Below are 25,047 nucleotides of genomic sequence, written 5' to 3'. Positions count from 1 at the left end.
ATTTTGGCTTTCCATTTTTTGCCGAATTGTTTCCATTTCCAGCCTGCTGCCCCGGCTGTCCCAGCTGTGCTCCAGGGGGTTCTGCTGTGGGGCAGGACACGGCCAAGGGTGCAGAGAACCTGGATCTTCACCAGAGCCTTTCCTCCCACAATACCTGAGCACATCACAGCAGTACCTGGAGGGCCAACCTGAGCCTGGCCACACCCTCCCAGCCCCTAATTGTGCTCTCAGGGGGCTCAGATAGGGGAGAAACCTTGAGGGTGATTCTGTCCCATGAGGGTTAAAGCATCAGCTGGCTGGAGGTGCAGCCAGGTCACAAAACCAAAATAAAATCTTCTTCCATTGTTCCACACCAGGGATCCCAGCTCTGACCCTGGGCTGGGAAAACTCTTTACAGCCAAAAGCTCTGTGGATTTGTGAGGCTGTGGGGGACCAGAGATGCTCTTCCTCTCTCAGTCAGTTCAGCTCTGTCCACTTAAAAATCTGGAGGGAGCCTGTCCCTCCTTGAACAGAGTCATGGAACCACCACAGACTGGTTTGGGTTGGAAGGAATCTTTAAAATCATTCAGTTCTACCCCTCAGCCATGGCAGGGACACCTCCCACTGTCCCAGGGTCACCCCCCACTGTCCCAGGGTCACCTCCCACTGTCCCAGGCTGCTCCAAGCCCCAATGTCCATCCCAGGGATCCAGGGGCAGCCCCAGCTGCTCTGGGCACCCTGTGCCAGGTCCTCACCACCTCTATAGTAAAGATTTTTTTTTTCCTAATATCTGCCCTAACCCTGCCTTTCTTCAGCTTAAGGCCATTCCCCTTTGTCCTGTCACTTCAGGCCCTTGTCCCCAGTCCCTGTCCAGCTCTCCTGGATCCCCTTTAAACACTGGAAGGGGCTCTAAATTCTCCCCAGAATCCTCTCCAAGCTGAACAGCTGCACATCAATTGGCTTCCAGCCTTCATTGCAAGGACACATCCCAAGGCCCCAGGGAGCTGAGACATGGCCTGGGGTACAGATGGTGTTTATCACCTCCCCTGAACCCTGGGTCACTGAACTCTGGCTGCCCTGGCCTTGCTTCTCAGCCCTGAAGCTCTTGGTGCTGTTCCTGGTGTCTCCAGGGGCTCCCAATGCCCAAGGCACAGGCAGGAGGTGTGGAGCAGATGGGATCTCAGAGCCACAGCCCCCCTGGGTTTGTCCCTTTGCTTAGCTGAGCTCTGGAGCATTAGGAGAGCAGAGCTGCCCCTCCACAAACAGCTCTGGGGATGTTCTGCAGCTGCACCCAGTGACCCCACATCCCTCATCCCCACCCCAGCACAGGACTGCTCTGGGCTGGGGCTGCCAACACTCCCACCATGGCCAGAGGAGCTTCAAACCCTGCAAGGGCCATCCTGGACAATCCCCCAGAGGGGCTGGTGAGAGGGAAATGCAGCAGGAGTGGCGCCAGCAGCGCCAGGGGCTGGGCAGTGTGAGATCATTTGCACAGGGTGGTCACAGTGCTCTGAGCCAGCGCTGCTGTGAGTTAATGAAGGTGCTGGAAGTGCTTTGTTGCAGCCTGCCAGGCTGGAGCCCTGCCCTGCTGTGCCCAAACCCCTCCTGCCTTGGCTGGCTGCTCCTTCTCTTCCCTCTGAGCAAGGCAGAGCAAGCCAAGCTCAACTAACTCCCTAAAAGTTACCCAAACCCTGATATTTCTGCAGAGCCAAAGGATCTGTTCAAAATTCCAGGGGGCTTTGGGTGCTGATGCCCAGAGTGTCAGGCACAGCTACATCCTGCCCCCTTGGCACCCTGCTCCTCCACAAGGGCTTGGTGTCCTGCCCTGGAATGAGTTTTCCTGGTGCACAGCAGGGCAAGGCCTGTCAGCAGCACTGTGGGAGGGCTGTAGGTGGCTTTGGAGCCACCAGGGTTGGCTTTGGGACCATCTGGGAGGGATTCCTCCCTCCTGTGTGTGGCTCTGGCCTGTTGGAAGGAGTCACAGCAAAGCTGCCCTGCCAGGCCCCCTCCTCTTGGTGGATATTTCCTTCCAGTGATCTCTGCTCTGCAGCAGGAACAGCCTCCAGCACCAGCCCCATGGTCCTGTGTGAGTGGTGTTGGGATGAGTCCCTCCCAGTGGATCTGCAGTGGTGAATGCATCAGGCTGTGGTTGTCACCTCCCTCATCCTGCCCAGGGGACAGAGCTCCAAATGCTGCAGAGATTCCCCTGAGCAGCACTGAAAGGAAAAGCTGCTGAGGGTTGTGGGGTGAACGGCAGTGACAGGATCTGCTCCTCCCTCCCCCTTTCCCACCACTCTGGGTTTTTACTGCCAGGGATATTTATGGCCCAGACATCATCTCACAGCTCTGGGTGCCCCAGCAGTGGCCCTGCACTGATGAGGCTGCAGGCAGCAGCTGCAGCCCAGCCCAGGAGCTGTGTCCCCATCACAGGGGGTGTGGGCTGGTGGCTGGGCCATTCCTCTCTGAGAGGGGCTGGGGGTGCTCTAAGGGACATCCAGGTACCCCCAGTGTGGTGACAATTTGTCTCACAGACTGCAGGCAGCCAGGTGGGCTCAGAGAGGGGACAGGCACAAACTCCTGCAGACCCAGCTCCTTCCAGCAGTGCAGGCAGGACAGGAGCTGAGCACAGCTCTGGGGGTGGCTGTGCCATGTCACTGCTGTCCGTGGTGACAACACGTAGCTGAGCTCAGCTTTAAAGCAGAAAACACAGAGGAATGTGTCATCCTGTCATCCTACGTGCTGCACAATTCCTTGGCCTATGGGGCTGACTGGTCCAGGCTGTGCCCAAGGGATTCCCTGTCTGCAGGCCAGGACCTTGCTGCTGCCTGCCAGCCTTTGGAGGAGCTCGTGGGAGCAGCAGGGCAAGGAGAGCAGAGGCTCAATGTGCAGGTGCAGAACCTGAAGATAATTTATGAGTCTCCTACAGCTACTTTTGATGTAATCCTGGATGAGGAGAGTGAAAGCCCTGCTGTGGCACTGGCAGCAGGGGCAGGCCCAAAGCTGCCTGGGGATCCTGGGGCTCTGGATTAAAGGGAAGTTTAGATTTGGCTGCCCAAGGAGCAGGAGGGGGACGTGTGTGTGCCCAAAGTCTGTGCTGGCAGGGCACTCTCTCAGCTCTATTTTGCCTCCTCTTCTTCAGCATCACCACAACAGAAAGAGAAAACCTCAGCATCCCCATCAGGAGCCAGGAAAAATCTCCATTAAATATCTCTGTGGCCAGGCATTCCTTGAGCCACAGTGGCTCCATGACTGAGAGGAGCAGAGGCTTTGAAATGAGAAGCTGAGAGCCTAAAAAAAATTCTTAAAAAATCCCAGACCTCCACTTGCTGGGGATTCCAGGGAATGCCACAAGTTCTGGCAGCAGCAGGGCAAGGGCAGGGCAGATTTCAGCTCTCAGCTCTGCTGTCTCCATGCCTGGGCTTTTCCCAGCTGTGGGCCACCAGCAAAGGCCACATTATTTAAATAAATGCTGGACAAGTCAAGGTTGTGCTGATGCTCGTTGGAATTTTCTCTGCTGGTGAACTGGAACAGTCCTGGATGTGAGCAGCAAACTCAGAAAAAACCTGCTCGTGGTACAGAACCAGAACCAGAGGATTTGCAGTTCTTCTGCCCTGGCTTGGTTTCAATAAAACTTGAAAAAAACTTAATTTTTGAGATAGTGAGTGATCCTTGAAGGGAAAGAGAACTCAAGGAGTGGGTAACAGGGGCAAGGTTTGAGGGTGTTGGAGCAGGCAGGGCAGTGCTGGGTTGAAAAAAAATAAAAATAATAATAATAATAATAATAATAAAAAAATATATATATTTGTTCAATGAGGAGATCATTCTTAGGAACTCTCCAGCTGTTGCTCTGGTCTCAGACCTATCATCCTCCTTCTCTAAAATGACCCCAGAGAGATTTCCTGGGCTTTTGCTTCTGCTTTCTCTTCCCCTTCTCAGGAAATGCTGCCTTGGCCTCTCAGTGTGAGGGTGAAGTGTGAGATCCCCCAGGGAGTGGATGGAATAAATCCCCTCGACCTGCCTGGATGCAGACAGGGAAATGCAGATTTTGGGAATGGAAAAAAAAAATCAATTTGTTGAGTGCAGGGGGAAGATGCAGGTGGTGAAAAAAAGGGAAATCTGCACACGGAGGGCAGGGACACCCAGATGCTGAGAGCAGTGAGACATTGAAAATGGAGAAATCCAGATGTTGGCTGCTGCCTCCTGAGGTGCTGCTGCTGCAGTGGGAGCATGGAATGAAGGTTTGGGGTGAGCACCTCCCTCAGACAGCACCAGCACTGCCCCCACTGCTGCCTCCTCCAGCACCTCCTCGGCCACATGAAGGGGTGAGAAGGTGTCAGCTCCCCTTAGATACTGGAAAAGCTGCTCAGGGGGATTTCAGAGCCCCTTCCAGGGCCTAAAGGGGCTCCAGGAGAGCTGGAAAGGGAATCTGGACAAGGGATGGAGGGACAGGACACAGGGAATGGCTTTGGGCAGGGCTGGATGGGAGATTGGGCAGGAATTGTTCCCTGGGAAGGGTTGGAATGGAATTCCCAGAGCAGCTGTGGCTGCCCCTGGATCCCTGGGATGGACATTGGGGCTGGAGCAGTCTGGGACAGTGGGAGGTGACCCTGGGACAGTGGGAGGGGTCCCTGGGACAGTGGGAGGTGACCCTGGGACAGTGGGAGGTGTCCCTGGGACAGTGGGGGGTGACCCTGGGACAGTGGGAGGTGACCCTGGGACAGTGGGGGGTGACCCTGGGACAGTGGGAGGTGACCCTGGGACAGTGGGAGGTGTCCCTGCCATGGCTGGGGTGGGATGGGATGAGTTTTAAGGTCCCTCCCAACCCAAACCAGTCTGGGACTCTGTGACGTGTGTCCATGTGGACTCCTGTCCCATGAGCTCAAGGGAACATGTTTAGATGCAGAAGGAAAAGAAAGAACAGACCAGGCTGGACATTGGGGCTTGGAGCAGCCTGGGACAGTGGACCCCATGGCAGGGGGTGGGATAAGATGGGCTTTAGGTCCTTTCCAACTCAAACCATCCTGTGAGTGTAAAACCTGCTCACACACCCATCCTCGAGGTCCCAAATCTCCAGCCCGAGATGGAACCAAGCCTTGCTGGTGGTGAGGCTGCTGCTCATCCCCTCCATGCCAGAGAAGAGCAGCAGAGGCTCTGATTGAATTAGTGCAAGGATTTAATTTAATCCCCAAATGTCTCTCATTTTAAAGGAGCCTGTTCATTTCCTTCTAGGACCTTATCAGATCCAGGCACCCAGCAAATGTGAGCAGGAGGAGTGGGCAGATAGTGTTGGGGGGAGGGACTCAAGAGGGCTGTGTGGGTTTTTCCTCTAATTATTTCATGAGATAATGATGACAGTGATTGCAAGACAAATAAAACATCAGCAGCATGGTTGAGGCTGGTGCAAACAGCAGGGCTGGGAACATTCCCTTCCTGCAAGGAATTTACTGTGGGGGGAGTGGAAAAACCCCAAGGATGGGGTGAGAGGAGCATTTCCTTTGTGGTGACACCAAATCCAGCTGTTCCATGAATGGAGCAGGCATGAAGGGACCAAGCACATCCTGGTCCCTCTATTTTTGTCTTCAGACTCACTGGGGGAGTTGAGGTGATGCTGAATTGCTGCTGGGGTGAGCCAGGCTGGGTGGGACAGAGCTGGTGCTGCAGGTGTCACAGGGACCTTTTCACTCTTACCTTCAGGGTCAGCAGCAGGTCAAACATGGAAGGCTCTTTATTATCTGACTCCAATAGCTTATATACATTTTTTGTGGAGGGCCCAGATTGGCCCAAGGAAGTCACAACCTCCTGACCCCATTGGTCACTGTGACCATCAGTCAAGTTCTCTCTCAGAGAACAAGAATCCAAAACATACAGATAAGTTTGAAGAATACCCATTGTTTACATGCAGCAGCCTGAGGATCAAGGCTGCTAAGACTCAAACACTTGAAACCAAGAAATGCAGGGGTGACAATGGGTGACTTGGCACCACCTGGGGACGTGGGGACGATGCCATCCCACCCCACCAGAGCACTGTTAGCGTTGTTCAGATCACTTCCAGCCTTGTAGGTGGGTGTGAGGAGGTGAAAGGCTCCCCAGGCAGGTGGGCACAGAGATCTGGGGTGTTCCTGCTTTCATCCTTCTTTACCTTCTCTCTCCTGTGGCAGATGCTGGAGACGGACGCGGAGAAGCCCTCGGAGGATGGGAAGGCAGCAGTGGGTGATGCCCCTCCAGCTGCCAAAGCAGCACCTCTGGCCCAGCCCTGGGACACTCCGGGGGCCACCCAGGCTCCTCTCCTGGTGGAAAAGCAGCTCACAAAGGGAGAGGAGCAGCCCAGCTCCCTGCCAGCCTTTGTCATCCCCGAGCTGCGCCTGGACAGCACCTTCAGCCAGAGCGCGGTGGGTGCCGCCACGGACGGTGAGGACGAGGAGGAGGATGAAGAAGAAGAAGAAGAAGAAGATGAGGATGAGGATGATGATGAGGAGGAGGAGGACAGTGACGAGCAGTACCTGGACAGGAACGAGCTGAAGCGCAGCAGCATGATCGAGACGTCGGGGGCACAGGCTGGCTACACCCTGAGCGTGCAGGGCTCGCTGCGCCGCCGCACACACAGCGAGGGCAGCCTGCTGCAGGAGGCCAAGGGCCACTGCTTCACCTCCGACACCACCCTGAACTGCTCTGACAGCCAGGGCACCGCCCCACACTGGGCCCTGCCTTCCCCCAGGACACTCAAGAAGGAGCTGGTGAAAAATGGTGGCTCCATCCACCAGCTGACGCTGCTCTTCTCGGGCCACAGGAAGGTACGTGGGGCTGGGAGAGCTGCAGGGTGGAGTGTCCTGCATTGTAGGGACATCCGTGGAGGGCAGGGAGAGGGAACGCTGCAGAGCTGAGATGTTCTAGACACACCTGGGTTTATTGCAGGGTGGTGGGTAAAAAGGGCTTTGCCTTCAGCCACCAGCCTGGGCTGGAGAGAACAGTGCAGAGATCATTTATGGGAAGTTCTGCTGTCCCCATTCTCCCCAGGTGACACTGGCAGGGTGCTGAGAGTGGCCCCTGGCCCTACACCCTGCTCTGCACCCCTGGGCCTCCACCAGCTCCATCCCTGCCTCAGCCCTGGGTGCTGCTGCCTCAGCCCTGGGTGCTGCCTGGGGCTCTGGGTGCTGCCCGGGGCTCTGGGTGCTGCTGCCTGGGGCTCTGGGTGCTGCCCGGGGCTCTGGGTGCTGCTTGGGGCTCTGGGTGCTGCTTGGGGCTCTGGGTGCTGCCTGGGGCTCTGGTGCTTGGCCCAGAATCACAGCCCATTGCTCCGGGTCCTGTTCCCATCTCAGGATCTCATTTCACATCCCAGGACCATGTTTCACTGCTTGGGACCCCCTTGCAGAGCCCCCTTCTGCTCCAGAGCAATGGGCTCCTTGGCAGGAGAGGCTGCTGCAGGCCCTGGGGTTAAACACATGCTGGGTTAACCCTCTTCCTGCCACGTTGCTTGAAAAGCCACTCTGATGCTGTTTCCTGGAGGGATTTTTGGGATCAGAGCCCCTGAGCAGCTGGTGAAAGCCCTTCCCTGGGTCACACCCTGCTGGGATGGGGCTGCTGTCCTCAAGGTTGTCCAAACCCTCTTGGAGCTGATGCCAGCAGTCGTGTGCAGGAGGAGCTGGGGGGTCCAGACCCATCCCCGATAAAGAACAGCCACCCCCGTGTGTGGGGACACGGTCGGTGCCTGTGGCACTGCCCGGGAGGCGGTGACAGTGTCAGTGCCGGGGGAGAGTGTCCTGTGAGCGCTGCCGGGAGAGCGGCCGCAAGGAGAGCTCACAGTGCCGCTGTGTGTGCGGCCCCGAGCCTGCAGCCCTGCAGCCCTGCCACCCTGCAGCCCTGCAGCCCTGCCACCCTGCAGCCCTGCAGCCCTGCAGCCCTGCCACCCTGCAAACCTGCCACCCTGCAGCCCTGCAGCCCTGCCACCCTGCAAACCTGCAACCCTGCAGCCCTGCAGCCCTGCAGCCCTGCGACCCTACAGTCCTGTCACTCTGCCACCCTCCAGCCCTGTCACCCTGCAGCTCTGCCACCCTGCAGCCCCATTCCCACTGCCCCGTTCCCATTGTCCTGCTCCCACTGCCCCATTCCCCTTGCCCTGCTCCCACTGCCCCATTCCCACTGCCCCATTCCCATTGCCCTGTTCCCACTGCCCCATTCCCACTGCCCCATTCCCATTGCCCTGTTCCCACTGCCCCATTCCCACTGCCCTGCTCCCCTTGCCCTGTTCCCACCGCCCCATTCCCACTGCCCCATTCCCACTGCCCCATTCCCCTTGCCCTGTTCCCACTGCCCCATTCCCCCTGCCCCATTGCCCCATTCCCACCCTTGTCCCCTCCCCTTGCCCTCCCTCTCCATCTGCCCGTGGAGGGTGTGCAGCACTCAGGGAAGCCAGACTTGGGCCTGATCCCCTGTGGGATTGTGCTCCTGCCACCCCCCTGGCTACACTTTTATCCCTCTGTGCCTTTGCACAGTCGAATGAAACCTCTGAGCTTTTCAGAGCAGGACACTGATGCCCAATTCCCACATGGAATTCCCCCTCCAGGCTGCAGGGCTGTCACATCCATCAAGCTCCTTGCTTATTTTCCCATCTGGGACTGTTTCAGGGGGGCTCATTCCACAGCCCTTTTTAACCCCATCATGCCCGGCGTTGCCTCCCCCTTTCCCCTTTCCCTCGGTGGGGCTGGGAGCTGGATATTTTATTGGGCATTGTGGGGAGAGCTGGGACTCCTGGGGAGAGCTCTGCTGTGCCTTTTGTCCCTGAGCTCGGAGACAATGGCAGGAAACCCCGGCCAGCCGGAGCTGCCCAGGGAAGGTGCTCTGCGAGGACCGCATTGTTCGGGCCCCATAAACTCCGGAAATTCGGGCTCAGAATGGAAGGAAATGTCCAAAACCTCAGGCCTGGGGCTGAGCGCGGGGTTCCCACGGCCCGGCCGCGGGGGGATGCTCCTGGAAAGCTCCTGGAAAGCTCCTGGAGGCCTGGGATGAGCTGGGGATGCTCGGGGAGGGATGCAGGGCTGGCTCTGAGCATCTGGATGGGATGTAAATCCCCCGAGTTGTGTTGATCCTGCGGGTCTCCCAGCCTGGTCCAGGCTTTGCTGGTGCTGCCCTGAGCTCACGGCACATCCCAGATCCCCTTTGGTTTGTCCTGGAGCAGCAGTCACAGAGCAGACTTGTAACTGCAATGATATGATTCAATTATAGGTGAAGTGTTCTATTTTTTCCTGCCTGGGGACTGCTGGGAATTCCTGATTATTTTGAGTGCCCAGCCTGGTTCTGGGGGGCTCTTTGGGTGGTGGCAGGACCCCTGTGCCCACTCAGCATCAGGATGGGGGCTATGAGTGTCCTCCTGTAGTTCCTGTGTCATTGTCATCATGAGAAGGGTCCCTGTGGGTGCTGTGGGTGCTGTGGGGATGCTGGCCCTGCTGGCTGGTGACACACAGTGACACCCTGCTGTGATGACAGACACTGTTTCTGTGTTCCCCCAGCTGAGTGGAGCAGACCCCGAGTGCAGCTGTGACGAAGGGGACGAGAATTCCCGCAAGAAACGCAGCAGGAGCCTGTAAGTGTCACACAGGGGGTGGCATCGGGGTGTGCCAGGGGTGTTTGTGGCCTCAGACACCTCAGCTGAGCCCTACTGGTACCAGGAGCCCTCAGGCTCCCCATATTTCCCCCCGAAAGCCACGAACTGGGGTCTCACTGCAGATGGAATTGTTTGCAGGGAGGGCGGTGGGGTGTGCTGGGGACAGTGCCCAGCCCAGGGGTGGGAGCATCTCCTTCCCCTGTGCCTGGAGAGCATCACCCCCTGTGTCTGGGGACATCCCCTGTGCCTGGGGACCATCCCCTGTGCCTGGGGGACATCCCCTGTGCCTGGGATCATCCCCTGTGCCTGGGGAACATCCCCTGTGCCTGGGATCATCCCCTGTGCCTGGGGACCATCCCCTGTGTCTGTGCCTGGGGACCATCCCCTGTGCCTGGGATCATCCCCTATGCCTGGGGACCATCCCCTGTGCCTGGAGAGCATCATCCCCTCCCCTGTGCCTGGGGGACATCCCCTGTGCCTGGGGGACATCCCCTGTGCCTGGGATCATCCCCTGTGCCTGGGGACCATCCCCTGTGTCTGTGCCTGGGGAACATCCCCTGTGCCTGGAGAGCATCATCCCCTCCCCTGTGCCTGGGGAACATCCCCTGTGCCTGGGGACCATCCCATCCCCTGTGCCTGGGGAACATCCCCTGTGCCTGGGGACCATCCCATCCCCTGTGCCTGGGGAACATCCCCTGTGCCTGAGGACCATCCCATCCCCTGTGCCTGGGGACCATCCCCTGTGCCTGGGGACCATCCCCTGTGCCTGGGGAACATCCCCTGTGCCTGAGGACCATCCCATCCCCTGTGCCTGGGGATCATCCCCTGTGCCTGGGGACCATCCCCTGTGTCTGTGCCTGGGGACCATCCCCTGTGCCTGGGGACCATCCCCTGTGCCTGGGGAACATCCCCTTTCTGTGCCTGGGGACCATCCCCTGTGCCTGGGGACCATCCCCTGTGCCTGGGGAACATCCCCTTTCTGTGCCTGGGGACCATCCCCTGTGCCTGGGGGCCATCCCCTCCCCTGTGCCTGGGGACATCCCCTGTGCCTGGGGGCCATCCCCTGTGCCAGGACAGGGTAAAGACACCAACTCTTGGGATAAAAAGCTTTCCCGGGTTCAAGGAGAGGCCAGGGAAGCGGTGAAATCTGAGCTGGGGGCCTCCTTCCCCTGCCGGGAGGAGGAATTGGGGATGTTTTCCCATCGCGGTGGGAACGGGGACAGCGGGGACACCCCCGAGGGGACACGGGCAGCTCCTCCACCGCTCCCGGTAAGGCTTGGGGTGCCAAAAAGTGAGGACAAGGCGGTCTTTGCTCCCCTCAAACACAGCTGGAACTGATGGAGGGGACGCACACGGGTGGGGATGCTCAGGAACGGACAGGTACCGGTACCAGGGGATGTCCATGGCTCTGTGTCCCCATGTCCCCTCCAGGTGTCCCAGGGGCAGGTGGAGGAGCCACACGCCCTTTGAGCAGCTCAGGGATGCTCTGTGGCTGTACCAGCGAGCGGCACTGTCGGCCCGCGCTGCCTCATCGCTGCCGCGCCTATTTTTATCTCTATTTATTATCATTTCCCCCCCCATCCCAGCCCTAGAAATGAAAAGGAAGCCTTTACAGCAGGGACAGCGGGGCTGGCGGGGGGAGGAGGCTCAGCTCGGGGTCAGGGGCGGGTTGAGCATCACCTTGAGGCGGCAGGGATGATGATGATGATGCTCCGGGGAGCTCTTGGCAGCGCCATTGGCTGCTCTGTGCGGTCCCAGCCGGCTCTGGGGGTATTTATGGGGCGGGGGCAACGGGTCCGCACTCGCTCCTCGGCCGGGCCCCCGATGTGCCACGCCATGGTGGATTTCTCTGAAAAATACCTGGAAAGGTAAGGGCGTGCAGCATCCTGAGAGGAAATGGGATGTGCTGTACAGGGGGTGGTTTGGAGGCAGCTTGGTCCTGTTGGGGTGCCGGGGTAGATCACTTTTATAGAGGTCATTCCGGAGTGAAAACAGAAAATTTTTGAATGGAATTATTTTTGCTGTGGCGTTTATTGTGCAGTGTGGGGGCTGTGCCTGCCTGTGGCTGGCTCGGTGCCGCTCTTTTTCAAGAGTGTGCAAGAGGAGTTGGGGAACTTCCTTAGGAGGTGTTTGCCCTAAGTGTGTGTGTTCCAGCTGGGAAATCCACCTGGGAGACACCACCACCTGCCTGGTGTGTCCTGGCTGGAAAATCCACCTGGGAGACACCACCACCTGCCTGGTGTGTTCTGGCTGGAATATCCACTCAGGGAGACACCACCACCTGCCCGGTGTGTTCTGGCCTTGTGCCGAGGGTTGTAGAGCACAACACGGGAGGTGACCCCCGTGTGTCACACAAGTCACACCAGGGGTGCTCAGTGCTCTGCCAGCCTCTGCTGAAGTGGGAACGCTGCTGAAATTGTTGCTCGAGGCTGTGTGGGATGGCTGGTCCTGGGTGCTGGAGGGTCCCTGGTTGTGCTGGGGGGTCCCTGGTTGTGCTGGCAGGTCCCCTGGCTGTGCTGACAAGTCCCCTGGTTGTGCTGACAAGTCCCCTGGTTGTGCTGGTGGGTCCCCCAGGTTGTGCTGGCAGGTCCCCTGGGTTGTGCTGGTGGGTCCCCCAGGTTGTGCTGGTGGGTCCCCCTGGGTTGTGCTGGTGGGTCCCTGGTTGTGCTGGAGGGTCCCTGGCTGGTGGTGGCTCTGGTGGAGCAGTGATGAGGAGGCAGATGGTGTTTGGATCCACGTTTGGATCCACGTTTGGATCCACGTTTGGATCCGTGTTTGGATCTGTGTTTGGATCTGTGTCTCCCCCTTTATTGGGTGCCTGGCAGCCAGGTCTCCAAATGAACTCAGGTCTCCTCGTGGACTCTGTGGTGGCACTGGAGCCACAGCTTTGTCCTCTCTGTGCTGTGGGAGAGGGGCTGTGACAGGACTTGGTGCTGCAGAGCAAAAGGTGTGAGGAGCTTTGGAGCTTCTACACGGGAATTGGATGGGGAAATCATCCTGTTTGTTCTGGGGGACATTTCTGGGGGTGGAGACCCAGGGGACACAGGGAGCTCTTACAGGGACTCTGAGCTCACAGCACTGAGGGACGTGTGTCCTGCCGGGATCACGGCCCAGGGGGTGTGAGGGCAGTGAAACTCTGTGTCAGTGAGGTGTGGATGGCACCAGGGACTGTGAGGAGAGATTGCCCTCCACAATCATCCTGTGGCTCATGGCCTGAGCCCTGGGGTTGTGGCACTTGTCATTTTTCCCAGTGTTTGCTGTGTTTTACCCTCCTGGGGCTGGAGAGAGCTGTGGGTCTGCAGAACATCACCTGGGGCCGGGTGGTGCATCCTGAATCCCCCCTCGTGTCCCTGGGCATGGCTGGGCCAGGCAGAGGTGGCTCCTCTGATCATCCTTGCTCTGCGACCTGCGGGAGGTCCTGTGACGTTAAATCTGCAGAATCAGAAAGAGCAAGAAGTGAAAACTGAATTTGCTTGCCTGGTGAGATGTTGTCAGATAAGGAGCTCCAGATTTAGAGGGCAGAGCCCACGTGTTGTTGAGAAATGCAACAAGTTTTGATAAATGCATTATATCCACAGGCAGTGCAACACAGTCTGCGTGCACTTTTATGATGAGATAGAGGAGAAGCATTTTAAATGGAAGAAATAAAAAACACAGATGGAAGCTGTAAATCTTTCCAGGCAGAGGTGGCTCCTCTGATCATCCTTGCTCTGCGACCTGAGGGAAGTCCTGTGACATTAAATCTGCAGAATCAGAAAGAGCAAGAAGTGAAAACTGAATTTGCTTGCCTGGTGAGATGTTGTCAGATAAAGAGCTCCAGATTTAGAGGGCAGAATCCACATGTTGTTGAGAAAGGACTGATACTCTTAAGTTTTGATAAATGCATTAAATCCACAGGCAGCGAAACACAGTCTGCGTGCACTTTTACGATGAGATAGAGGAGAAGCATTTTAAATGCAAGAAATAAAAAACACAGATGGAAGCTGTAAATCTTTCCACTTACAAGAGTTCCAGCCACGTGTAATTAAGACAGCATTAGACTTGCTTTTCAAGTATATATTGTGTATATATATGTATATAGGGAAGTATGTATATATTGGGAGCAGACTGCCAGAAAAGGGAGTGAGAAGGAAGGATCGAGAGCTAAAACTTGTCATTGCTGAATTTTTGGGTGTTTTTTGGGCGGTGTTTGGTACCGTCTCCATCCCCAGAGTGGCTGTCCCCGCGGGTGCAGTGACGGCGCGCGGCCACAGGGGGGCAGCACCGGCCGTGCTGGGGGGGCTGGGGGGGGGGTTCTGTTCCCACGGCGCTCCCCAAAATCCTGTAAAATAAAACTTTGTGTTACCGGCATCTCCCTGGGGAACCTGCGAGCCCCATGGCCCGTCAGTCTGTCTGTCTGTCTGTCTGTCTGTCTGTCCAGGGACGCTGCAGAGTGAGGACCCGTTGGCGGGGGGTGTCTTTTCCCCAATTGCGCCCCCCAATCCCCACCACCCCTTTATGACCATGTCCCATATCCCAAAAGCGCTGTCACCACAAACACGGGGACACAGACACCCCCCAGGCAGGGGGGACACAGGGCAGCTCCGCCCCGCTCTATAAATAACCCTTCTAAATCCTCGCCGCGATTATTATTATTATTATTTTCCCCCCACCATCTCTCCTGAAAGGCCCCACTATCCTCTCCCCCAGCGCTGATTTTTTTTTTTTTTTTCCACCTTCCCTCGAGTTTCCCCAGCAACGCTGCAGGGGCCGTCCCAAAGAGCGGCTGACACAGCCTTTACTCACTCTCAGGGCGCATTTAAAGCTCTGTGCGCTGTTCCCTCCCATTTCCCGTTCCGCGGGCTGGGGAGAGGCTGGGACAGAGCAGAGCGACACAAGTGCGGATTGTCCCCGCTGTCCCCCCGGCAGGGACTGTCCCCACCGAGCCATGCCCTTTTTCCGCGACCTTTCCAAGCCCCAAGCGCTGGAATTCCACGCGGAGATGCTGCTGGCGGTGCAGAGGCCGCACACGGGCAGCCTGCAGCGCCGGCACACCATGAAGGAGTAGGTGTTTGGGGGGCTCGGGGGGTCCCCAAGGGGTTTGGGGGGTCCCCTGCCCCTCTCACCCCTCGGATCTTCTCTCTAGAGCCAAGGACATGAAGAACCGGTTGGGGATTTTTCGGCGGAGGAATGAGTCTCCTGGAGCCAACCCGTCTGGAAAGCTGGACAAAGTGCTCAAATCCCTCAAGTAGGTGCTATGGGAATGGGGATAATGGGGATAATGGGGATAATGGGGATAATGGGGATAATGGGGATGGGATGGGGATGGGATGGGATGGGGATGGGGACCAAGGGGGTTTAGGGATGAGCTCTGTGGTCTGGAGCTTCTCACCTCCAGGCAGCCTGTGTTAACCCATCTGGGGAATGGGATTGGGATGGGGATTGGGGATAGGGATGGGGATGGGATTGGAGATGGGGATGGGATAGGATGGGATGGGGATGGGGATAGGGACATGGGGGTTTGTGGATGAGCTCTGTGGTCTGGAGCTCCTCACCTCCAGGCAGCCTGTGTTAATCCATTTGGGGAATGGGGATGGGATGGGGATGGGAATGGGGATTGGGATGGGGATTGTATTGGGATGGGGATGGGATCAGGATGGGGAGGGGGATGGGGACCCTGGGGGTTTGGGGATGAACTCTGAGATCTGGAGCTCCTCACCTCCAGGCAGCCTGTGTTAACCCATTTAAGAAAGCTGCAGAAAACGTTTTTTTTTTTTTTTTTTTTTTTTGTATCTGGAGGAGCGTTTAAATTTTTTTTTTTTTTTTGGCTGCAAATCTCCTGCTAGAGGACGAGAGGTCCTGCGTGCTCAGCAGCAGCTGGGGCTGGAATTTTACCTGCCAGCAGCGTTCTCCCAGTGCCTGTTTGGGGAGCTTTAACTGGCCAGGGGATGGTTTGAATAACCACTCTGCTCTGGAGATGCTCCAGCAGCTGGAGACGAGCCCTCCCTGCTCTTGCTCCTGGCAGCTCCTCTGCTGCTTCAATGGGGCAGCTGAGATCCCCCTTTCCCCAGCTCTGCATCACCCAGAGCTTCTCTAATTCTTCCCCAAGTGCCACAGCTGCCTGCACAGACCTCCTGGCCTTGGATATTTTTTTTCCTGCAGTGGTTTTCTTTGGGCAGAGCTGCTGTTGGTGCTGCCTGGTGCAGAACCTGACTCTGCCTCCAGCTGCTTTGCCAGTGCCAAGGTGGGAGCCAGGACCAGCCCACTCAGGCACAAAGTGTGGCTTTATCCTCTGGAAACGTTTCACAGGAGGCTGATTTGGGAGCTCCTGGCAGCTCCTCTGGCTGCTTCAATGGGGCAGCTGAGATCCCCCTTTCCCCCAGCTCTGCATCACCCAGAGCTTCTCTAATTCTTCCCCAACGCCTGCACAGACCTCCTGGCCTTGGATTTTTTTTTTTTTTTTTTTTCCTGCAGTGATTTTCTTTGGGCAGAGCTGCTGTTGGTGCTGCCTGGTGCAGAACCTGGCTTTGCCAGTGCCAAGGTGGGAGCCAGGACCAGCCCCTCAGGCACAAAGTGTGGCTTTATCCTCTGGAAACATTTCACAGGAGGCTGATTTGGGGAGCTCCTGGCAGCTTCTCTGGCTTTTTCTGACAAAATACTTTGCCACCTCGGCTGGGTTCTGAATTTGTTCGGATGGAAAGTCCCAGGCTATAGGATCAGAAAATTCCTTTAAAATTTGGCCCATATCTTCCCATTTCCCACTCCACTCAAGATTTCTCCTACTTGGCTTTGCTGCTAACTCAGAAGTCTCATTAGCCCCTTTGGAAATCTCAGCTTTCATTTTATATAAACTGCAGACAGGGGCAGCTGAGATCCCCCTTTTCCCCAGCTCCGCATCACCCAGAGCTTCTCTAATTCTTCCCCAACACCACAGCTGCCTGCACAGACCTCCTGGCCTTGGATTTTTTTTTTTTTTTTTTTTCCTGCAGTGGTTTTCTTTGGGCAGAGCTGCTGTTGGGGCTGCAGGACCAGCCCACTCAGGCACAACAGTGTGGCTTTATCCTCTGGAAACATTTCACAGGAGGCTGATTTGGGGAGCTGGGCTCCCAGCCTGGCTTTTAATCCACTGGAAATGTTTAGCAAGGCGGCAAAAGCAGCTTTTTGCTGGCTGAGCTTTGCCAATTTGTCCCGTCCTTTTTTTAACAGGCCCACTCCTGAGGAAGCCCTCAAGTGGGGAGACTCCCTGGAGAAGCTGCTGCTGCACAAATGTGAGTGTGTGTCCATCCTTTCCCACTTGTGTTTGCTGCCAGGGGAATATCCAGTGCCTGGATAAAAGCTGGGATTTCCTCTGTTAATCCTTTCCGGTGTTTTGGGGATGCACAAAATTAGCAAAATTAGTTTGTCCCTTGTCTGCATCCCTTCAGGTCAGGGCTGCAGCCCCCCAGCTTGGGGAGTGTTATTGATATATTGATATACAATCAATCAATCAATCAATCAATCTATATATATATATATAAAATTAATATTGATCTATTAATATGTAATTAATATTGATATTTTAATATATAATTAATATTGATATTTTAATATATAACTCATATTGATATATTAATATATAATTAATATTGATATTTTAATATATATAATTGATAGCATTATGTGATACACTTTAGTAAATTACTACTTACTAGCACAGCAATAAAATATTAATAATATTAATATTATAAAATATTAAAATATAGGACTCAGTAAATATATCAGTACAATATATATAATATAATATAATAGTATAATAATATAATAATATATATATAATAATATATAATACATATATATATAATATATATGATATATATATATCAGGAAAAACACGTCAATTAATTTTTTAGCCCATTATTGTATTAGTATACTTGTTATCCACTATATAACTTGGTTATAAAGTTTTCTATGTTATTATTATACAGATCTATCAATTATAACGCTGTAATGCGCAACACTCATATTTAAATATATAGTAGTATTTTTTTCTATTATTTTGCACCTGATTTTAATAGAATATCAGCAAAGATTTAATCCAGATTTTTTGGGGAGGAGGTGCAGTGATCCATGGCTGTGCAGAGGGGCTGGAGCTGCTTTAGAACACCCCAAAGATGGGAGGATAGTCTTTTTTAGACACCCCATCATTCCCCCAGCCCAGGGGATGCTGTCCCCACTCCCTTGGGGCTCCCAGTGCTGCAGCCAGGCTGGGGAGGTGCTTCAGCTCCTGGATGGGCAGTACCATCACTGGGAGTTTATTTGGGCAGTGCAGGGAGGTGTTTTGGGCAGCTCTGCAGGAGCTGAGGGTTTGGTGGGGTTTTTCTCTCTCTGTGAGTGGGATTGAGCCATGTCCTGTCCCCTCCCCAGATGGACTCGCTGCCTTCAGGGCCTTCCTGCGCACCGAGTTCAGCGAGGAGAACCTGGAGTTCTGGCTGGCCTGCGAGGAGTTCAAGAAGATCAAATCCCAGTCCAAGATGGTCTCCAAGGCCAAGAAGATCTTCGCTGAGTACATTGCCATCCAGTCCTGCAAGGAGGTGAGGGCTGGCTTGTTATCCTTGCTCTTGTGATGTGGGTGTGGACCCTCCCAGAGGACAGCAGGGTCAAACATGGAATTTCTTTATTATTTGACTTTAATTCTACTTATATACAATTTTTACAAAGGGCTGAGACTGGCCCAAGGAGGTCACAACCTCCCGACTCCATTGGTCACTCTTACTTTCAATCAAGTTCTTTCTCAGAGAACAAAACTATGCAAAACACACAGATAATTTTAAGAATAGAGTATTGTTTATGTGAAGCAGCGTGAGAATGGTGCTGCAAAGGTTCAAACAATTGAAAGCAAGAAAATCAGGGGCAACACTGGCTCCCAGTCTGGAGAGCTGCTCACCAACCCTTGTTCCTCTCCCCACAGGTCAACCTGGACTCCTACACACGGGAACACACCAAGGAGAACCTGCAGAACATCACCCGCAGCTGCTTCGACCTGGCCCAGAAGAGGATTTACGGCCTCATGGAGAAGGACTCGTACCCGCGCTTCCTCCGCTCCGACCTCTACTTGGACATAATCAACCAGAAGAAAGGCAGCTCCCCGCTGTAGAGCCAAGGATTGATCTCGGGGCAGGCTGGGAGCTGTGTGTTTACATGGAATTGGGCAGTGGAAAGCCTTCCTGGGAGCTGGTGGGTGTCCTGCTCGTGCCCCCGAGCTGTGGGGCAGCTGAAGTGGCCAAAAGGACCAAACAGGCTGAGCAGTCTGGTACTGCTGCACCACCCCGTGCCCCCATCGCTGGTACGACGCCTCTGGGGTGGCCCTGGTGTGGATTTAACCAGGAGAGGAGCTCCCACAAGACTACTGTGAAACACCTGCCCCAGGCACGAGCGTTGCTGGAAGGAAGGTGGAGAGAGCCCAGAGGAAGGAGGTGCAGGGAACACTGACACAAACGTGGTCCTGGATTAAAGCCTGGTGAACTGGAGCAGCCTCAGGATGCTGCTGTGCTTCCCTGTGCTGTGGGGCCTCCTGGCTGCCCTGGAGCAGCTCTGGTGCTTCCTCAGCTCGTGGTGGGTCCCCCCTTGGAGCAGCAAGAGCTGGGTCTTTGCCCTGTGCTGGAGCAAAGCACCCCCATCCTGCCCTCACCCCGTGTTTGTTTATTTATTGCCCTCCTGTAGCTGGACACGTTGCAGTGTGATAGGAACCCGCCGTGTCCTCCCCATCCCCACATTACAAAGTGCAATATTTCTGTGTGTCTCCGGCGGGAGCGGATGCCTTTTCCTTTTTTTTTTTTCTGGGTGTGTAGATTTTTTTTGTAAGGTGGCAGGTTTTTGTGTGCCAGACCCTGGCATGCCCCTGGCAGCGGGGCCGCTGGGGGAGCCTGGTGTAAATATCAAAATATAACGATGGAGGGGGTTGGTGATGGAGAAAAAAAAAAGCAACTCTGTGCAGCAGCTGCTCTCCTGAACTTTGGATAACAATGCTGTGTTTGGGAAGCAGGGGGCCCCTGCTTGGCCCTTGCCTCCCAGTTTACAGTGCAAAGCATCTCTGCAGCTAGGAAAAAAAAAAAAAAAAAGAAAAAAAAAAGAGGCTACATTGTCATGGTCATAGGTAAATAAAAGGAGAATATAATTTCTTGTAGCTGGCTTTTGTTCGTGCCGTGTTTTGTCAGCACCGCTGGAGCTGTGCAGCCCTCGCCTTGCTGAGGAGTGTAAAATCCTATCGCTGTGTGGCTAAAGAAGGGAAAATCTGCTTCCATGAATTGCTGAGCTGGTTTTTTTTTTTACGATAGAGCAGCTGCTGAGGCCAGGTCTGGGTGTAGGAGCAGAGTTTTTCCCCAAAGCAGAGTTTTTCCCAAGGACAGCTGTTAAACACAGCAGGGCATGAACCTCTGACCAGGGAAATTCCCAAACCCAGCAGGAGCTCCTGCAGCTCCTGCAGCAACAAAAACTATTCCAGGTCCGTGCACAGCTTGGCAGGGCTGCTCCTCCCCAGCCAGGGCACTGCTGTTGTGTGGGATATTTTGTAAAAAGGCTGTTCAGGGTGTGTTTGGTACCTGAAGTGTCCCCTGGCTCTGGTTGGCCTTGGCTCAGGGGTGTGGCTGTGGTGTCACAGGGCTGTGCTGGGCTGCCCAAAGTGGTGCCCAGGGATGTGTGGCTGTCCCAGCTGGACACAGCTCTCTCCAGTTGGTACCATCTCCTCTGGGGAGCTGCCTGTTTTCCCTCTTCCAGCAACCAGCAGGCTGTGCCAGGCTGGGACACTGAGGCAGAGCTCAGGGCTTGGCTGGACACAGCAGGGTTGGTGAGGTGGCTCTGCTGGAGATGCTGTTTGGCATTGCAGGGTCAAGGGTCCATGGATGGTGTCCCAGAGGTGACCCCAGAGCTGCTGGGACCCGGTGGGTGGGTGCACCCTCCCAGCCAGACTCTCCTTTTTCTCCTGGCATTGCCCAGAGCTTCCATCTCCTCTCCTTCCCAGCTGGGAGGGTGTGTGTCCCTTTGTGTCTGGACTCAACACAGATTTTCTTGCACCTTCCCCCCACCCTTTCCATCTGCACTCTCCTGAGCTCCTCACTCCATCCCAAACTTTCAGTGTTAGGGCACAATTCCCTTCATAACCTTCTCCTACCCATTTTTCCACGTCCCCAGGCTCAGTGGGACACCCACAGAGGGTCTGGGCTCAGGGGCTCTGTGGGCACTGGGCAGCTCAGGCCCTGCAGCCCTGGTGCTTCCCATGGTGCTGGTGATGCCCTGGTGCATCCCAACCCCATAACCACACTGAGTTTTGACCCTACAACCCACCCTCCCTCCAGGAATTATCCCAGCCCAGTGAGTCAGGCAGGCAAGGAAGGGCTGGAGCTGCTGTGGGATGTGTGGGGTGAGAATCTGTGATCCCTGCAGGGGACAAAGGCACCGTGGGAGCGGAGAAATGGGGACCTGGGGTGACTCCCTGGAAATAGCCCCGGGTGAGTGGCGGGTTATTGCTGTAAGAGAATTTATTGCTGGGCTCCAGGCTGGCCTGAGTCACTTGGCAAACACCATTCCCCACGTGCTCAGAGACACTCAGGTCCCTGGAGAGACAGGCCTGGGGTAAAGCTGGACGTGCCACGTGCTTTTTTCGTGTTTTTCTGGGATGGCCAGCATGGAACAGGTCTCCAAATGAACTCAGGTCTCCTCGTGGACTCTGTGGTGGCACTGGAGCCACAGCTTTGTCCTCTCTGTGCTGTGGGAGAGGGGCTGGGACAGGACTTGGTGCTGCAGAGCAAAAGGTGTGAGGAGCTTTGGAGCTTCTACATGGAAATTGGATGGGGAAATCATCCTGTTTTTTCTGGGGGACATTTCTGGGGATGGAGATCCAGGGGACACAGGGAGCTCTTACAGGGGGAACAGAAATGTCCTTGAGCACAAATCAGATATCCATGACAACACCCAGCCATGCCAAGAGAACAAATAATTCCTGACTTGTCGATGCCAATGCCACAAACCTCCATGATGGGAATGGGAATTAGGTCTATTCCTAATTCCCAATTTTTGCCACAGCCTCAACCCAGCTGGAGGAACATTCCATGGCAGCAATGCTGGGGATGGCCCTGGAGGAGCAGAGGGGACATCACCTGCACTGAAGCCACCCATGAAAGGTGACAGCAGGAGCTGCTCCCTGCCCTGGGCTCATCCTGAGGATCAGGGATGTGGGGAAGAGCTGCCTGTGGGGCTGCAGCCAAAAGGGAATTTCCCAATGTGGAAACCGGTGCCTTCCAAAATAGAGATGAGCTTTATCTCAGCAGATAACGAGGGTTTAAAAAAATTAGCGGTTGCTGAGTTGCAAATAGTCACAACTCAGCCGTGTTTGTTGTGTGCAAACAGGGGCAAAGTCCACCCAGGTGCTCCTGGTTCATCCCTGGGACAAAGCTCAGCCAGCTGGAGGCAAAGCTCCCCAGGGAAGGGACTGACTTACGTGGGAAAATGGGAATTATCACCAGAAAGGTTCAAAAACTGAAGTGATTCTGGGTGTGGAAAAGGTAAAACATCCCAAGGTGCTGCGTTTAACAGGATGGTTCTCTCTCACCCTCAGGGATGAGGAGGTTGGGATGGATAAAAAGGATTTGGAGAGGTGGGAAAATGCCTCACCTGTCCCAGGCGATGACCCTGACCCCTCAGGTGTCCCTGAGTTCAGCATTTCATCAGCTGCCTGGCGTGGCTGGGGTCACCTGTGACTCACCAAAGCAAAGGGAGCTCTGAATGTGGCAGCTGGAAATGCAGCTCAGGCTGCTGGGCACCTCTGGGGTGAAGATTTATTGGGAGGAGGGAATGAGGAGCAAAGTCTGGCAGGTGAGCACCTGCAGCACTTGGGCTGGCTGGGAGCCAGGAACATAAAGCTTTTCTCTTATTTCTGCAGAAATAGAAATTTGCCTTTTTTTGCAGGTGTGTCCTGTGCCCCAAAGACACTCCAGCTCAGCTTTTATGGGCTTTTCCAAGTCACCCATCCTGGAGGACAAATTACCCAAACAAACACAACTTTCCACTGAGCAGGATCATTCCTTGGACCCCCTGATTAGACAAATATTCTCAGAATAGAAGCAAGGCTGCTTTCCAGCCCAGACTAAACACAGCTCAGCAGTTTGATACTGAAACCACCGACACAAGAATTCTGTGCCCGGTGTAAACAGCTGAGCTGCTGGGACAGCCCCTTTACCCACTGAGGCTTGTCAGGAGCAGCCTGAGCTCTGATTTGGGTGGCTGAGATGCCCAGGAGGTGTCTGGAGACCCACCAGGGAACACTCAGCTCTCTGCATGGTGGGGATGGAGGTCAGGCTTGGTCTGGGCTTGTCTTTGGCATCCTCTGGGTGTGATAAGGGTGAGAGGGTGCAGAGTGTGTTTGAAGGCTCCTGGTGGTGACCCCAGGGCTGGGCTGGGCTGGGTGAGGGGTCACTCAGCTCTCCCTGTCCTGCCCAGGGTGTCACAGCTGCCCTCCCAAAATATCCTTGGGTCAAGGCTGGCAGGGGCAGTGCCACCAACTCTGCAGGTGGCATTAACCATTGTCACCCCTAAACAATCCAAAGGAGCAAACACAGGGAAAGTAAAAGGCTCTGAGGTAAAAATAAACCCAGACTCAGAGGTTTCTGTCAAGGACACAAACCCAGCTCAGCTGGGCCGGTGCCAGGGCAGGAAATGCAGCAGTGGTGCTCAGAGTCCCCTGGGTGCCTCCAGCTCGTTGGGGAAACATTGTTGTGTCCCTCTCATTGAATTTTCTGATTTTTTCCTGCATGAGGTCATTTTTGCTCACACATTCACTGGAGCTGGGGAGGGAAGTGGATAATGCTGAGTGCAGCCAGCCCCGAGCCCGGGGGGAGGATGGAGGAAAGGAGGAAAATGGAAAATGCTTTTATTTGTGGCTGAGCAGGGCTGGGACACAGGAAAGAGATGAGGGGGAGCTGCTCCTCAGAGTGACCCACTGGCAGCACCCCCAGCCCTCTGTGCAGGGGGCACGGGCAGGGATTGAGCTGATATTGGGATTCTCATCCTGGGAAAATCTGGGATCCATCATTTCCCTGCTTTCCTCCCTTGGCAGAGCTGGAGGGGGAGGAAGAAGAGCCAAGCAGGAGCAGGTGGGGGCTGCGGATGGAATGTTTGCACAGGAGCCACTTGCAAGTCATTTCTTGTCCCTTCCTGAACTAATGGGAAAATTATTTGGGGCCACACGTGTTTGTCATGGAAAGTTCCACCCAGGCCATGCGTCATCTCCTGGGGGGAGCAGCCTTGAGATCCCAAATGTGATTTTCTAGACAAAGACAAGCAGGTGAAACTCCTCCTCCCGGGCCTGGGGACAGCTGTGATGGGTCACAGAGCACCAAACAAACCTCCCAGGGCAGAAGGGATTTGTGTGCTGAAAGATGATCCCCAGAGCCAAACGTGCTCTGCTCTGCTCTTGGATGGAGCTCCTGGAGATGATTTTGTGCCCTGTTCTCTCAAGAGGAGTGTGGAGAAATCCAAGGGAATGCTGCAGAGGCTGCTGAGCTGCAGGGATGGAGAGGGGTGGGATGTCACAGCTTTGGGAAAAGTGATGGAGCCAAACTTCTATTGGTGACACAACAGGGGGACAGCAGGCACAGAGTGACAGCTGACAGACCTCCACTGGGACAACAGGATGGGTGTTCTCATGGCACAGCTGCACAGCAGGAAAAAGGCCCCCAGAGAAGGAGGGGGCTCATGGCTGGAAGGGGCCCAGGCTCATCCCCAGCCCCAGGTGAGCTGTCCAGGTGTCCAGGGGTGGGGACATCCCTGCTCTGTGCGAGGTGGGGACACACACCCCAGGGATGACCCCTGGACATGGACAATGTCCCCCCCAGACACAGGAGCTGCAGGAGGCCAAAGGCCTCATGTGAAGACAAATCTTGTGTTTTTCTATGAGGAAAAAAATGAAATTCCATAGTTAAGGATGGGTCCATTGTATTAAGAGCCCTCCCCTTTGCCCTCTGACCACTCAGAATCTGGTTGTGGGTAAAAGATGGGAGCTGAGAGCCAAATTTTGGCTGTGGAATGGCCCCATGGAGCTCAGGGTGACACCTCTGCTGTGCCCAGCTGTGCCCTGTCCCCTATCACAAATACCTGACTGGTAATTCTGACCTCCACATTGCTGTGTTTTCTAGAGATAATTCCTAAAATCTCTTTTTTTTTTTTTTTTTAAATTTTTTTTTTTTTTTGGCCTGAGCAGCAGCAATAGCTGTGCAGGGCTCAGGTGTTGGGATGGAGATCCCCGTGGCTCCTGCAGCTATTTCCCTACGTGTTTTATTTAATTTGTCATTTGTGTGCAAACAATTGGCTTAATTAACTAGATGATCTTTCAGGGGAGCACAAGTGTTGCCAGAGGTAGGAAATCTGATAAGTTGATCCAGCCAATCTTCCCTTTCCTAAAACAAACAGAGAGGAAAGAAGTAAGGATGGGAACCCCTGAAAAAAATCACGTTTTAAATAGT

The 25,047-nt window shown here is 54.9% G+C and overlaps 1 protein-coding gene across 6 annotated transcripts in view; it reads left to right on the top strand.

Moving 5' to 3' along the window:
• Positions 1-19,718, top strand: part of RGS3 (regulator of G protein signaling 3) — a 68,757-nt gene extending 49,039 nt beyond the window's left edge. For 3 of the 6 annotated variants that reach the window (XM_083876148.1, XM_083876152.1, XM_083876151.1), the window contains 6 exons: positions 6,138-6,770; positions 9,483-9,556; positions 14,703-14,804; positions 16,763-16,824; positions 17,960-18,126; positions 18,504-19,718. In XM_083876148.1, the coding sequence (XP_083732274.1) occupies positions 6,138-6,770; positions 9,483-9,556; positions 14,703-14,804; positions 16,763-16,824; positions 17,960-18,126; positions 18,504-18,689 (1,224 nt within the window). In that variant the 3' untranslated portion in view covers positions 18,690-19,718. Of the gene's footprint in view, positions 1-6,137; positions 6,771-9,482; positions 9,557-14,017; positions 14,621-14,702; positions 14,805-16,762; positions 16,825-17,959; positions 18,127-18,503 lie in introns of those variants that run through there. The other 3 variants (XM_083876149.1, XM_083876150.1, XM_083876153.1) reach the window with 2 other exon arrangements.
• The last annotated feature ends 5,329 nt before the right edge of the window (positions 19,719-25,047 follow it).

Source organism: Zosterops lateralis, assembly GCF_965231275.1.
Source record: "Zosterops lateralis genome assembly, chromosome: 20".
Classification (NCBI taxonomy): domain Eukaryota; kingdom Metazoa; phylum Chordata; class Aves; order Passeriformes; family Zosteropidae; genus Zosterops; species Zosterops lateralis.
This window is presented reverse-complemented; position numbering and strand designations above follow the sequence as displayed.